General features: G+C 31.1%; 1 protein-coding gene across 6 annotated transcripts in view; it reads right to left on the bottom strand.

The window, feature by feature from the left end:
• The window catches only part of LOC126880313 (zinc finger protein 260-like), a 67793-nt gene extending 51291 nt beyond the window's left edge, over positions 1-16502 (bottom strand). For 3 of the 6 annotated variants that reach the window (XM_050644114.1, XM_050644113.1, XM_050644109.1), the window contains exon 1: positions 15930-16501. In XM_050644114.1, the coding sequence (XP_050500071.1) occupies positions 15930-16179 (250 nt within the window). In that variant the 5' untranslated portion in view covers positions 16180-16501. Of the gene's footprint in view, positions 1-15929 lie in introns of all 6 variants that reach the window. The other 3 variants (XM_050644111.1, XM_050644110.1, XM_050644112.1) reach the window with 2 other exon arrangements.
• Between the last annotated feature and the right edge of the window lie 582 nt (positions 16503-17084).

The following is a 17084-nucleotide window of genomic DNA, read 5'->3' on the forward strand; positions in this document are numbered from 1 at the left end:
AACTATTGGTACGACAACAATAATTTAATTGGAACGTACGCAAAAGTTTGTGTGGGGTTTAAGGGAACAAAACCCCATAAAATTTTTATGGTGTGCACAAATTTCACTATAATTTCTTGTTAATATGCTCATGCCATAAGAATGCCACATGCCTATTTTCAATAAAAAATCTCTAATAGTTTTCGAAATACTGGAAAAAATTTATTTTCATTTTGTAATTTTAAAGGGCTATAACTTTTTTTATGTGCACATTTGTACTAAAGTAAGTTAGGTTCAATCAACATATTTTTGACCCCAGAATCTATGGTATAATTTATGACCAATCTTTTCGGGACACCCTGTATACATGTATCAATAATGTTTGAAGTATATACTCCATCTAATTTACTTACCGTTGCATGTTATCCGCGTCATAGCCCGTGACGTCACATGGTAAAAACACGAAAATTTAGGTGGTAGGTGTGTTCTTTTTTAGAATCACTTTGCCGAGTACAGTGGCATTACAGCCACTAGACTAATTTTATTATATACGCGTAGAAATAATATTTAAAAATTTCTATTAATGTTAACTTAAAGAAATACACAATAATATGTTTCATTTAATTTGTATAAACGGATTATAAAGCGTTTTTATGAAGCATATTTGTTCGGAATACACTGTAACTACAATCGAACGAAGGTGATATTTTGGCATAAATTGGTAACATTTATTTGACAGTTGCGGTGATGACACTTCATATTTATTTATATTCTTTACTATAAGTATTTGTTTCATTATATTATATTATTTACTATTTTTATTATGTACTTTAACGTAAGATTATAACTTAATTCTTGTTCTCTATTTCTAAAGTTTTCATTTATTTACATTGAATATTAATTTGTTTTGCTGTATAATCCACTTCCGCCAAAATTGTGTGATGTATTTGATTTAAAATGAATTCAAGAATTCTTTGTAATTGGGCAACAATGTCAACTTCGATCTCTAACGTAGATAATGACGTGCAACGGTAAGTAAATTAGACGGACTGTATATTAAACCAAAAAGTATACAAAACTGGTGATACTGGGATTTACAGTTTCAATTCTTGGATATTATATACCTACACACCCTTTCACTTCAGTTAGACGTCATAATGATTTTATCATATTATTATCAATAATTGTTCTCTTCAAAAATATGTTAATACCGTATAGTATCAAATTAATGACCATAAAGTACTACACCTTTAAAATGGTAGCGTCATTTTCATCAGCCTAAAAGATATTGTCTGCATTAAAATGTACGGCATCATTTTTTCCTAATTTATTTATCTTAATACTATTTAAAACAAAGGATAAATGTAGATATTCTCCTTTTCATGAACATTTTTCAGTGCGTCACAAATTCTAGAAAAAAAGGTAAGTCCGTGATAATACATATTTATGACATTTATTCTAACGTGACATTTTAGTTAAATCTGACAGTTGTCAAATTTTATTTTCAATTTGGAATAAAACCAAATCAATTGTGTCTATTGCATTTATAAAATGGTATTTTCTTTCATTTGTATAGTCTTATAAATTGTACAGATTATATTGATAATATTATTATTTTATTTAATAAATAATTCTTTTTTGATTATGGCGCCATCTATCGACAACTAGAATAATCACCGAACTAGAATAATTACCGAAGTATTCCCAGACGTGCCTTTTTTTCTGTCACATACAATTTAATGCGTTAGAGAGAAATCGAAAAACTGTGACGCACTGAAAGATGATCATGAGAAAAAGAATAATTGCTATATTTTATTAATCTATGAATATCTAACCTTTTGCAATAATTTAAAACATTTCTGTTTTTGTATTTCTCTATAATTTTTTTAGAACAGTTTCTTTTGAACAGCAATACTATATCACAATTGTATTTTACAACATCATGATAGAAAACAAAGTTGCCGTACAGAGTCAAATGATTTTTTTAGCTTTATAAATCAAGTATACCATGAAATTAACATAATTATTAGGTACTAATATACATTCAAATAAACAATAATTTTTTTGACGGCATTATTTTTAATAGTACCTCTGAGTGCTAGATAATGTTTTGGAATCGAAGCCATACTTTTTCAAATCACCTCCCGGACCACGGAAAGAGAGGGGATTGCAACCCTCGATTTTTCCCCTTGTCGCATGATTTTTGTACGGCGTTGCGGAATAATGAATCAGAAGTTGTATTGAAACAGTATAAAACTGATGCCGTACAGAATGAAATGACCAAATTTACCCTGGAAATTTTCAGAAAATCAAAAAAATTTTCCAACTTTGTGGCTCACCATTTTTTTACGGCCCTGCCCGCTTTCTTATTATTTTTCATGGGTCTATCGATGGTAAAAATGCCGTACAAAAATATATGACTAAAATGTACCCACTCTACCTGCACTTTTGAATTCTCACCAGCACTCAGTTGGACTGTTTACAAGTGACGGCATAGTGCTGAATCTTATTATTTTATGCTCTTATATCGTCCTATACAGAGAGAGTCTGTAATTTGGAATAAATTCAATATCTCAAATACTAATTGTTTTTTTGAAAAATGCTCAGACCCGTCGATTAGTATTTCAAATTGTCCTTTTTGACATACAATAATAATGTATACAGGGTGTCCCAATTTAGAGATATGGCGTCATCGTTGATTTTCTTAAATGGCAACACTGTCATTTTGATACCTATTTTTATTTTGATAGGGTGTGTAAAGTTATACACAACTGCAAACTATCAAATTTTTATTCTCTACCATTTACAAAATAATAGAAAATAACAAAGTTATGTCTGTAATTTGAAATAAATTCAATAATTAAAATACTAATTGTTTTTTTGAAAAATGCTCAGACCCGTCGATTAGTATTTCAAATTGTAATTTTTGGGTATACAGGGTGTCCCAATTTAGAGATATGACGTCATCGTTGAGTTTCTTAAATGGCAACACTGTCATTTTGATAGTTATTTTGATAGAGTGTGTAAAGTTATACACAACTGCAAAATTTCAAATTTTTGTTCCCTATCATTTACAATATAATAAAAAATAAAGTTATGAAAAACAAGTAATCAAATAATAATTGAATTTAATTATTTCAAATAAGCAAATGCTCATAACGTTGCCCATTGACAATTTGACAATAATTGAGGGCCAACATTATGAGTATTTGCTTAATTGGAATAATTAAATTCAATTATTATTTGATTACTTGTTTTTCATAACTTTGTTCTTTTTTATTTTCTTGTAAATGATAGGGAACAAAATTTGAAATTTTGCAGTTGTGTTTAACTTTACACACCATATCAAAATAACTATCAAAATGACAGTATTGCCATTTAAGAAAATCAACGATGACGTCATATCTCTAAATTGGGACACCCTGTATACATTATTATTGTATGTCAAAAATGACAGTTTAAAATACTAATCGACGGGTCTGAGCATTTCTCAAAAAAACAATTATTATTTTAATTATTGAATTTATTCCAAATTACAGATATAACTTTGTTATTTTCTATTATCTTGTAAATGGTAGAGAATAAAAATTTGATATTTTGCAGTTGTGTATAACTTTACACACCCTATCAAAATAGCTATCAAAATGACAGTGTTGCCATTTAAGAAAATCAACGATGACGTCATATCTCTAAATTCGGACACCCTGTATACATTATAATTGGATGTCAAAAAGGACAATTTGAAATACTAATCGATGGGTCTGAGCATTTTTCAAAAAAACAATTAGTATTTGAGATATTGAATTTATTCCAAATTACAGACTCTCTCTGTATATGTCACCTGGTGGTTCATAATATGACCCATCCATTTTTGGACATGGGCCTGTAGTCTATAACATTTATATCTGAATAGGGCCTGCCCGTGAATAAAAAAAGCCAAAAGTCGATAAAACTAAAAAATTCGACAGCGTACCTGTAGAAACTCATAAGTTAATAAAATCTTTTTGAATTTTTTGTTTACTGTGATCCAATGATGAGTTCTGGTCTACCGGAAAATTCATTGTTTTTTGAGGTGTCTTTAAATATTTGTCACCGTTGGCTTATTTTTCAATATTTTCCTTGAATTTTTTTCTTGATTAATCTATGAATTGTACTAAATATGCTTATTTAAATTAAAAATAATTCTACCATACTTTAAAAAAAATGCTTGAAATATTGATTTCAACCCCTACGCCCCCCCTTAAGGATAGCTATGACACGATTTTGATAGGCAACCCATGCAAGTCGTATTTGCCTATGTGTATGAAGTTTATAAAAAAATGTTTTATCCGGAAAGCAGATGGGTGCAGGTCGACCTATATTCGGAGTCCATACTAGTGCCACTTTTTACAAACATGCTTTTATTGTTTCTAAGTGATCTATGTTCCTATGACAATGCACATCTAAAAGATCTGTTGAAATTTTTTGTAGCCGTTTGGATAGTGTTTGTTTGGCACATAAATCTTTTAGCAGTTCATTGGCATAGGAACATAGATCAGTTAGCAACAATAAAAGGATATTTGTAAAAAGTGGCACTTATGCCTGGTTGCACCAACAAATCTTAAGCTACAGCTTAGCCCAGCTCAGCTTATAGATAGAGCCGCTTTAAGAGGAAACAGTAGCGATCAACAGGTAGCGTAAACGCGTTCCAAGATTGCGGCTGTAATTTTGAATATTTTTTCGAGATATTTGGCACACGTATTCATAATATAGGGTGTCCCAAAAGTAGTGGAACGATCGAATATTTCGCGAACTAAACATCGGATCGAAAAACTGAAAAATATGTGTTCAATCATTTTCAAAAATCTATCCAATGACACCAAAGACCAACCCCCATTACACTTCCTGGAGGTGGGGTGGGGGGTAACTTTAAAATCTCAAATGGAAACCCCTAGTTTTTCTTGCAGATTTGGATTCGTTACGTAAAAGTAAGCAACTTTTATTCAAAACATTTTTTCGAACTGTGGATAGATGGCGCTAAAATTCGGAAAAACAATTTATCCTGATACCATAGGTAAATTATAGAAACGGTCTAATATCTCGAGAAATACACTTCCAAATAAGAAACCAAAAAACAGGTTTTTAATATTTTTCGAAAACCTATCGATAAACACCAAAAATGACCCTCCAACCCACCCCCTGGAGACGGGGTGGGGGGTAAATTTAAAATCTTAAATAGCAACCCCCACTTTTTATTGCAGATTCTAATTCGTCATGAAAAATTAAGCAACATTTATTCGAAACATTTTTTAAAATTGCTGATAGATGGCGCTAATAAATCGTATTTTTCCAATTAAAGCGCCATCTATCAACAATTCTAAAAAATGTTTCGAATAAATGTTGCTTAATTTTTCATGACAAATCCGAATCTGTAATGAAAAGTGGGGGTTGCTATTTAAGATTTTAAAGTTACCCCCCACCCCACCTCCAGGGGGTGGGTTGGAGGGTCATGTTTAGTGTTATTCGATAGGTTTTCGAAAAGTATTAAAAACCTTTTTTTTGATTGCTCATTTGGAAGTGTATTTCTCGAGATATTAGACCGTTTCTATAATTTACCTATGGCATCAGGATAAATCGTTTTTCTCAATTATAGCGCCATCTATCCACAGTTCCAAAAAATGTCTTGAATAAAAGTTGCTTACTTTTACGTAACGAATCCAAATCTGCAAGAAAAGCTAGGGGTTTCCATTTGAGATTTTAAAGTTACCCTCCACCCCACCTCCAGGGGGTGTAGTGGGGGTTGGTGTTTGGTATCATTGGATAGATTTTTGAAAATTATTGAACACGTATTTTTCAGTTTTTCGATCCGATCTTTAGTTCGCGAATTATTCGACCGTTCCACTACTTTTGGGACACCCTGTATAATAAAGAATGGCGGTACAGAGCCCAATTTGAAAAATATATTAATATGTGGAAATTATTCTGTAATTAAATACAATATTAAAAAAACAAGCCTGTACCGCCATTAAGAAGAACAAAAAAATACACTTTCTTCAAATAAACTTTTTTATCCGATGCCTAGATTTTGTGTCATTTTGGAACTACTAAAATTTGTTTTTTTGTTCTTCTTAATGGCGGTACAGGCTCGTTTTTTAATATTGTATTTAATTACAGAGTAATTTCCACATATTAATATATTTTTCAAATTGGTCATTCTTTATTATATTACGAATACGTGTGCCAAATATCTCGAAAAAATATTCAAAATTACAGCCGCAATCTTGGAACGCGCTTTTGCCACCTGTTGATCGCTACTGTATCACCTTAAGTCTAACTTACTTTACACCATAATTTTCATTTTTATCTAAGCAATCTACGTGGCAATCAATTGCGACAAGCTGAAAATTTATCTAAGACTCAATGGTGTAATGCGTATGTTTTGTAAGCTGAGCTTAAAGTACATCTTAAGCTTAAGATCTGTTGGTGCAACCAGGCATTAGATCTATTAGCATTTCAGGTGTTCAAATATCTTGGGTATTTTACAACATACAAAATTGCAAAATTAACATAAATCTGTTCTGTCTGCAATATACAGGGTGTTTCAAGAATTGTCCATATAGTAACTGGCGAAACCTTAGCACAAAATATGAAGATTTAACCTAAAACACTTAAATAAAATATTCCTATTTACCGAGATACAGAGTGTTTTATTACAAATATTTTAAAACAGCCCATCGTTTTAAGGTGATACAGTAGCGATCAACAGGTAGCCAAAACGCGTTTCAAGATTGCGGCTGTAATTTTGAATATTTTTTCGAGATATTTGGCACACGTATTCGTAATATAATAAAGAATGGCGCTACAGAGCCCAATTTGAAAAATATATTAATATATGGAAATTACTCTGTAATTAAATACAATATTAAAAAAACGAGCCTGTACCGCCATTAAGAAGAACAAAAAATACACTTTCTTCAAATAAACTTTTTTATCCGATGCCTAGATTTTGTGTCTTTTTTTAACTACTAATGAAATAAAAAATTTTAAGTAGTTCCAAAATGACACAAAATGTAGGCATCGGATAAAAAAGTTTATTTGAAGAAAGTGTATTTTTTTGTTCTTCTTAATGGCGGTACAGGCTCGTTTTTTATTATTGTATTTAATTACAGAGTAATTTCCACATATTAATATATTTTTCAAATTGGGCTCTGTACCGCCATTCTTTATTACATTACGAATACATGTGCCAAATATCTCGAAAAATATTCAAAATTACAGCCGCAATCTTGGAACGCGTTTTCGCTACCTGTTGATCGCTACTGTTTCCTCTTAACACCTTCCAATATTTTTTGTTCAAACTTGACAAACAGTTTACACATGCTAGCCTACTTTAACTAGTGCTAAAGATAGTTTTCTGCTGTTACCAGAGGCGTGCTGTAGGGATATATCCTTCCTTTTTAACCCTCACAATCTTCGTCACTGTCTTAATAATCATTTCAGCATGTTGTTTTGATTCTTCGTTACTTTTTACAATAATATCATTCTTTGTCTCAATGCGATAGGGCAAGAAGTTTTCAAGTTGAGAAAAACTCAATTGTTGCGAATACAATGGCTAATGAAACAAATGGATGGGTCGAAAAATAGTAATACCATCCTTTATTTTTTTTTTATAATATTCCCTATGTCTAAACTTATTAGTTTTCGAGATATTTTCATTTTTCAGAGCAAGTTATTAATAAGGCTTTTCAATCACAGTCGAGACAAGTTTGAAACAAATGACAATGGATGAAAAGCCCTATTGTGTTTAAAATTTTCCAAATTGTAAGTAAGCCATGACTGAATTGTCTAAAACTGACAGTTTACGATTACCTACTGATTATCAGTCCGGTAATCAATGTAACAAATAAATAAAGAACAATAATTTATTAGTAATAATTAAAAAAAAAACACAAACACGAAAAACATTTTTTAAACAATTAAAAACTACTTTTGTATGTAAATGTAACAATGTAACAAAATGAAGAAAGAAAAATACTAAGTCATGTTGAACACCTTAGGTAATTAAATATTTAAAATATTTTATTAAAACTACTTTTTAATTTTTTTAAATGTTGTATTTTGTGTTTGTGTTTTTTTTTCGTAAAGATAAATTATTTTTCTTTATTTGTTACACTATTACATTTACATACAAAAGTAGATTTTAATTAACTTACTAAGGAAGTAAAACTTCACTTTTAGGTAGATGGTATATAAATTTATTAAAATTTTTATCTAAAAAGATCCAAATTGGATTGGAGTGGGTACATCTATAGTACAAAAAACAAACGTTTTCAGACCAATCAGTCCATCATCAGGTTGAAACTTTAGATCCAGAGTAGTTGGAACTAGCTACATAGATAGGTCAAAAGACCTTAGTGTTACAATAATTAGGCCATTTCGGCTGCAACAATGTCGACATTAAGTCGATGTTAAAAGAATATATAAATGTAGTGAGACTATAGAGTAGTCTTCATCTTGGCTTCAAACTGACAGAAAGTCAGTTCAAACTGTATTATATTCTGATAAGAACGACAGAATTGTACAGAAACGTGTCAGACAAAAAGGGCAAGAACTAAGAAAGGAAGGGAGAAAAGTGAAAGTAGGGTATAAGAAAATATATGCCGATCATGAAATATGGCGCTGGGATGGAATGAACCAAACGTTGGTGGTAGAAACCAAAGCAAAAAACTAAGCAATAGCAATGAAAGGAAACAAATGACGACGAAAAATGCAAAGAAGAGGATTATGAACTATGGAAATAAGACAAATCAAGACAGCAATAAAAAAGAAAAGCCGAAAAATGACAAGATACAGTTTGCAACAAAGATAAAGAAGATGGAAACGACGCAGGCAATGGACAAGGCAATAAGCAAAAATAACAAAAAGAAAACTAAAGTTAACTTGGGTACATGGAATGTAAGAGGCACATACGAAACAGGAAAACTCAAAGAATTAATTAGAGAAATTAAAAGATATAATGTAGAAATAATAGCTTTACAAGAGACAAAGCAATTGGAGACAGAAATAGTAGAAATAGAAGACGTGGTATTTTTTAAAAGTGGGGGAGAAACCAGAAGGTTAGGAACAGGTTTTATAATACAGCGAAAATGGAAGGAAAGAGTAATGGCATTCCAACCAATATCAGATAGATTATGCACAATAAGATTAAAAGGGGACAAACGAAACATAAGTATAATAAATGTACACGCACCGATTGAAGATGCCACAGAAGAAGAAAAAGATGAATTCTACGAGCAATTGGAAAGAGAATATGATAAATTACCAGGGTTTGACATCAAAATAATAATGGGAGACTGCAACGCTTAAGTCGGAAGAGAGAATATATACGAACACATAATAGGGAAATATAGTAAGCATGAGGTGTCGAACGATAATGGCCAAAGAATAATAGGTTTTGCAACAGAAAGGCAAATGGTGATAAGAAGCACACAATTACGCCGAAAAGATATATATAAAGGAACGTGGATTTCCCCCGATAAAAAGACAGTAAATCAGATAGACCATATTTTAATAGAGAAGAAACATGCAAACAATGTAATAAATGTAAAGATCATGAGAGGGGCGGACTGTAACTCTGACCACTACTTGGTGAGAGCAGAATACAAAATCGAGATAACATAAAGAAAAACAATAAAACAAAAGAAAAAAATGGAAAACAATTCAACATAGGACTACTAAAAGATAACAACACACAGAAGAAGTATGAACAGGGAATAACCAACAGACTAATCAGGGAACAAGAAACGTCAAACCCAGACAAGCAATGGGAAAATATCAAAGAAGCAGTCTTGAACACAAGTGAAGCAATCCTAGCGAAAACCAAAAAAAGACACAAAACAAAAGATTGGTATGATGAAGAATGTCAAGAAGTAGCAGAAGCAATAAGAAAGGTAAGACTCAAAAATCTCACAAATGACGAAGAAAGCACTAGAGAAGAATGCAGAGAATTGAGAAAAATCATGAAAAGAAAATGTAGAAGCAAAAAGAGAAAATACAACGAGAACAAACTGAAAGAAATAGAAGAAAAATTTCAAAAAAAAAAAAAGAAATAAGATCATTCTACCAGGAAGCAAAAAAACAATGGAAAGAGGATATCAAAAAAACAACCCATATATGAGAGATGATAAAGGGCTGTTGCTAAATGAGCCGGAAAAAATGAAAACTGGCAAAACTATTTCACAGAACTGCTAAATAAGAGCGAAGTACAAAAGGAAACAAACCATGAAATTGAAGATGATCAGATAGCAATAGAAATGGTAAGACCCCATTTTAACAGTCCCCGTTTCAGCGGTTCTCGATTCCACCGACCCTTTTCAGCAGTCCCCGGTTCAGCGGTACCCATTTCAGCAGTCCCCGTTTGGGCGGTTTTCGATTCCACCGACCCGTTTCAGCGGCGTTTGGTTCTGCAGCATGCCGTTTGAGAGGCATCGTTCAGGAAAATGAGTAAAAACAGGACCCTCTTGAAGACAGTAGTTTTAACAATAAAAAATGAATTTTATAAAATAAACAAAAATGAATTTTGGGACAATTGTCCCAAAATCACCCTATATATAGCTTTGCAACTGCATAAAAAGTGGGGTAATATGGTAAATAATTTGCAAAAAAGTTGATGTTTTATTTACGTATTTTCAAAATAATACTACATTATGCAACGAGCATTTTTAATGATGGTCATTTATGATGCCAGTATGAAAAATACGACAAGCCTGGAAGAAGAAGAGAAAAAAATGTTTCAATCGCGCTGCAGTCATTCTTGACGAAGTTGAGTTAGATGATTTATTTAAAGAAATAAATACACTTTGTAGAAGATGAACTATAACTTGCAAAGAAGCAATTTGTAAGTTGTAGACGTTGACTAGAATAATCAAATTAAAATTCATGAACATTCTTTTATTTTTAATTTTTGTACTTAATTATATAAATTTATTCAAATAAATTACTATTAAAACGAATACAGAAATTTAATTCTAATTATTGAACTTACACATACATCATTAAATAATGCAAAAATATAATTTATACTTATTAGATGCTTACCTAGACAAATATTAATAGATTCATCGAATAAAATTATAATAAAAAAATTACTTTATTAAGGCAGTATCAAATTAAAAAAAATTATGTATTGCATTAATTTATAATTATTATAGAATTTATCTAATTTTATCTACTTTATTTAATAAAATTTACAGAATCCTTACAAAATAATAATAATTGTAAAATTCAATAACTTTTATAATTAATCAATTTACTTTTCAGGGATTTTCCATTATTTTAAAGGGTCCTTACTTTTTATTATTTCACTGCATATACAATCCATAAATCGGATTATAAAATGTAGATTCTTATATAAAATCTGTTCAATTTTCACCTATTAATATTTGTAAACAATTGAAATATGATTTATTAAAAAACAAATGTTAACTTGATTTCTACTGGTCATATAAAACTATTTTTTTCTTTTTTAATGTATATTTTTTATTATGTATATATTTATCTTAATAATATACTTTATTTAATAAAATTTACAGAATTCTTACGAAATAATTGTAAAATTCAATAATTAAAAAAAATGTAATCAATTGATTTTTCCATGATTTTGTATGATTTTAAAGGGTCACAACTTTTTATTATTTCACTGCATAGGCAGTTCATAAACTCGATCATAAAATGTAGATTCTCATATACAATTTGTTCAATTTTCAGCTCTTAGTTTGTATGAACAACGGAAATATGATTTATTAAAAAATAAATGCTAACTTGATTTCTGTTTGTCATATAAAATTATTTTTTCTTTTTATATATGAATTTTTTCATCAGCTTTTCATTGAGCCTACATGCAAGCACGGAACATAAAAAATATCTAAGTTATTCTAATTGTTTATAAGCTAAAAAGTCAGGTCTTTTTCAAACAGTTTTTTTAATAACAATTTCAATAAAATGTTAAAATTTTTTTAATACGTCTTAAAATTAAAGTCTCAAATAACCGACTGCGATCTGCTAAATATCTCACAGAGTCACTGTAGGGCAAGAACAGTTGTATAAACAATTGCTCTCTGGGATAAACAAATTGAATAACTTATAAATTATTTGGTCGATCTGGTTGAAATTTAGCACACTTAAATAACTCATTAATTGACATAATTTAAATTCATTAAATTTTACGTCATTGTGCAAAAAATAAAGTCATTAATATTTATAATTTACTGCAAAAATGAGGGTTTTTTGCAATTATCTCGGTCAATTGTTTATATATTACAATATGCTTACCATCAAATTAAAGAATTTTTAAGATCTACATTTATTTGAAAAATTTTTCTCTAAAATGTACAAGAAACGTTTTATAGTCAAAAAACTGCTTTTTTCATTCTTTACAATTGTTAAAAAAAAAGCAAAATCAGTTGTACGTCTTCACGGAATTATCATCAGTTATCCCTCATCTACCATTTAAAACTTTGAAAACCCTGTAGAACATCTTTACGTGAAATCGATGAATTTTTTCCCTATTAACTGGGGTATATACCAGATACTTAGATATTACCTGTATATTTTCAAACAAGAATAGGTTAAAATAATATCCTACAATAAAGCTAATTACTTATCATTGTCATATTATTATTTTCTTATTGAGACCGCTCTATTGGGGATGGCGTTTATGGGGACCGCTGTATTGAGACCGCTCAATCGGGGACCGCGCTTATGGGGACCGCTGAATAGGGGTGAAACCATAGAAATACCCACAGAACAAGAAATAAAGAACGAAATAAAGAGCTTGAAAAATAACAAAAGCCAAGGAATAATAGAAATATCGGCCGAAATGATAAAATCAGGAGGGAAAAGATTACAGAGAGAGATATATGACCTGATAAAAAGAATATGGGAAGTAGAAAAATGCCAGAAGAGTGGACCATAGCAAGGATATGCCCTATACATAAAACAGGCGATAGAATGCTACGCGAAAGCTACAGAGGCATCGCACTATTAGAAATAGTTTACAAAATCTTGGCACAAAGTATAAGAAAAAGGCTAAGTCAATATTCGGAAAAAATACTGGGAGAATACCAGGCAGGTTTTAGAAACAACACATCAACGACTGACCAAATATTTGCCTTAAAAGAAATACAGACTACTTGTTATGAACATAAAACAGTACTATATGCTTTGTTCATAGACTTTAAGCAGGCTTACGACACAGTAAATAGACGAACTGATGAAAGAATTGGGGATACCAAGTAAAATTGTCAGGACAATTGTCATAAAGATGACGATGGAAAACACAACAAACGAAATAGCTTGGAAAGGGTATATATCCAAAAAGTTTGAAACCAAGGAAGGATTACGACAAGGAGACCCACTATCAACAATGGCATTCAATCTAACATTGGAAGGAATAATCAGGAAAAGCAGAATAAACATGGAAGAAACGATATTTAAAAACGGCCACCAATGCATAGCATTTGCAGATGATCTGACGCTATTAGCAACAAGCAAAGAAGAACTACAAAAGTTAATGAAAAACATAATAACAGAAGCCAAAAAATTCGGACTTAAAATAAATGAAGAAAAGACAAAGTATATGATAATGGGAGAGATCCAAAAAGAAAAAGAGAATAACATCATAGTACAAATAGATGGAGAAAAAACATACTCGTTCAAAAGAGCCAAAGAAATTATTTACCTGGGAGCCAAAATAGATGAAAATGGTCATGAAGAAGGGGAGATAAAGGCAAGAATAGCTAAAGGAAATAAAAAATATGGAGCATTACGCACATTATTGAAATCCAAATACGTATCAAGAAAAACAAAAATAAGAATTTATAAGACTGTTATCAGACCTACAGTAACATACGCATGCGAAACATGGGTGCTCAAAAAGTCAGAAACAGACCTTTTAGAAAGATGGGAGAGAAAAATGCAAAGAGCAATATATGGAGGTGTGAAAATAGAAGGTCAGTGGAGAATAAGAACCAATAAAGAATTGGAAGAACTATATCAAAAGCCAACGATCACGACAATGATCAAAGCACAGAGAATACTATACTTGGGGCACATCGAGAGAATGGGAAGTAAACGAATGCCAAAAATGGTACTCTCACGAAGACCAATACAAAAGAGGAGGAAAGGCAGGCCAAGGAAAAGATGGAAGGACAGTGTGTATGAAGACTTGAAGAAAAGTAACTTTGAGAGATGGAAAGAACTAGCATTGGACAGGAGGAGATGGAGAGAGGTGGTGAAGGAGTGTATAAAAAGACTGAAGTGTAATTAAATAAAATGTATAAGTTTTATAAGTTATGTAAATTATATTAAGTTATTTATTATATTATTTATGTAATCAGAAATGTAAACATTTTAGCCCTAGGCCTACAAAGCCTGTTGCCCTTAATAAATAAATAAATTTAATTATATTAGATGATTCAAGGAGAACGTCAAAGTCTGGCTTCTGGCTTCATAATCCAGAGAAGTGAAAGGGTTGTTCTCCCAAGTTATTATTGTTACAATTTCGAACTAGTGCAAAAATTTATAGGGATTTACATAAAATTGGCTATAAAATTAACCAGGATTTGAAAAACTTAAATTTTATTTCATTTTATGGGATTTTAGAACAAGCAAAACTTTTTATCAGAAATGACATTTTTCGCTAAAATTCAAAATAAAAAAGTTTTTCCTCTAGGGCACCCCATCCGTGGACACATTGTAGAACAGAATGGCATATTTTACAACATAAAAAACAAAAATCCAAACTATGCAATGGAGTATTATTTAAATACACAACAAAGGACACTGCACACATCTTATGGAAAAAATAATGTCACTCAAATACAATAAAACATTTATAGATTCGTCTCAAAATTACAATGATTTTGTATCATTTTGCCATCTTTGAATTTTAATTAACAAAGGCGTAATTTGTAATTAAAGTTTATCAAAATCACATTTTGTCCACATAAAAGTGTCATTCATAAATACCATTAGTCTAATGGCTATTCACAAGGGTTTACCTGGCAAGCTAAGCAGATTACAGGAATTAGATACTTTTGTAGGCTTGGTCAAATTATATCTACTTTATTATTCTTGCATCAGTTTGTAGGTACATGTATCATTATTATTCCGGTAACTAAAATTTTTTGCTTAAATGGCATTATATGGGGGTGAATTTTAAAAAATTCTGTGGAAAAATTGGAGGGCTGATTTTGTTTCATACTCCTTTTGTATTATCCAAATATCTTTTTTCTTGTAAGAGCTGTAGAATTTTGTAAATAAAAACACTGATTGACTCATAAACATAAATATCATTGGATTGATAAGATTAGAACGGCCTGCATGCAGCCCAGATCTCAATCCTATTGGGAATTTATGGAATGAATTAAAAATAGCTATTCGCTGTCATCCTAGGCTTCCAGAAAACTTGGTAGTTATCGCCCTGGTAGAGGAATATCGGGGCTATTCCCCTGGCAAGGATTAACACATCTTAATTTGAGGCCAAACAGATTGTGAGCAGTTGTTGCTGTGAGAGGTGGACATACTTGCTATTGAATTGTTTTGTGTTGTTAATTTTAGTGCGTTTGATAATTTTAATTAAATAAACCTTCAAAGCAGTGTTTTTATTTACAGTTTTTACAAGAAAAGAGATATTCAGATAATTCACAAAACAAAATCTTGGGGACACTGGGGATTTTTTGTTACCAGAATAATAACAAACGACATCAATACATGCACCTACAAACTGATACAAGAATCTTAAAAATCGGAGTAGAAATAAAGTTATAAATTGTCAAACATAACCAAAAATTTTGGGTGGCGGAATTTTGCGCCGGTGAGAGTAGATAAACCTGAAATATTATTCAATATTTTAGTGAAATATCACATTCATGGTATAAGATATTTAAAAATGAGAGAAATCATTTTCTTACCAATGCTATGCTCCTCCAGTTCTGTTTTTATTTCAACTTTAATTTCATTATTAGATACAACTGCATGGTTTTCTATTTTAATATCCTCTGAACAATAGTCATCTAATACACATTCCTGTGCATAACTGTTTTCATCTAGTTCAGATTTAACTTCTATATTGTTATATTTCTGTACAGAATCTCCTTCATCTTTAATACCTGTTAATATTTCTTGGTTTCTACAGTCTTTAATATCTTCATTACATTCCATATTAAAGAATTAAATTAAAATTGATATGTATTTTAGTTTTGAAAGAACTGAAAGCTATAGTTTTTAACTGTAATTTAAAATAAAAAAAATATATTTTTTCTATAAATTTTTTTTGTCCAAACAAACACTGACAAGTGACAGTTCACGCTGTCACTTCACATTAGGTCTTTTCGCGGTGCACATCCTGAATGTACTCTGGGCCCGGATTACGTACACTCGATACGCATCGTATCCGCCATGTTTACCGTAGGGAGTGATTACAAAACCTCTTTCCCTACGTTGTCGATGCGAGTCAACTCGAAGGCACTGCTCGATACTTACGACCCTGTCGAGTTGCCAACTCGAACTATCTATCTCTCTCTGATAGATCGCTGATCTCCTATAACGCTTTCTCTCTTGCCGGTCCAAGTATAAAAATTAAGAAAAGTGAATACATAATGACATAACCTACTTACTTCATACTTTGATTTTTTCAATTTAAAACGTAAAGTCGGATTTATAGTTTGACGTAGCGTAGACGTAGACGTAACGGAGACGCAGTGGAAAAGATCAACACTGAATTTTGTGTACTCGTGTTTATAAATGAACGCAAGCGCCTGACGGAACATAAGAGAAACGTAACGTAACGGAAGAGATGACCAACTTTCATCTTTTACAGTGCGTTTCTTACGTCTGGCCAATCAAGATTAAGAATTTTGTTCTGTCACCCAAAGTGGACACTCCCTCATCAATTTTGTAAAGTTGTTTATCAACATATTCGAATTTTGTTAATTATTTGTTAATACAATGGATGTTAAGTTATTAATTTAATAAAAATATATCATAGAGTCATTTCAATATTTCAGATAAATATGAGTTGTTTATTAGCCTAATTCGGGGTTATATACACATATTATACGATAGGT

The sequence above is a fragment of the Diabrotica virgifera genome, chromosome 2, assembly GCF_917563875.1.
Source record: "Diabrotica virgifera virgifera chromosome 2, PGI_DIABVI_V3a".
In the NCBI taxonomy this organism is placed as follows: domain Eukaryota; kingdom Metazoa; phylum Arthropoda; class Insecta; order Coleoptera; family Chrysomelidae; genus Diabrotica; species Diabrotica virgifera.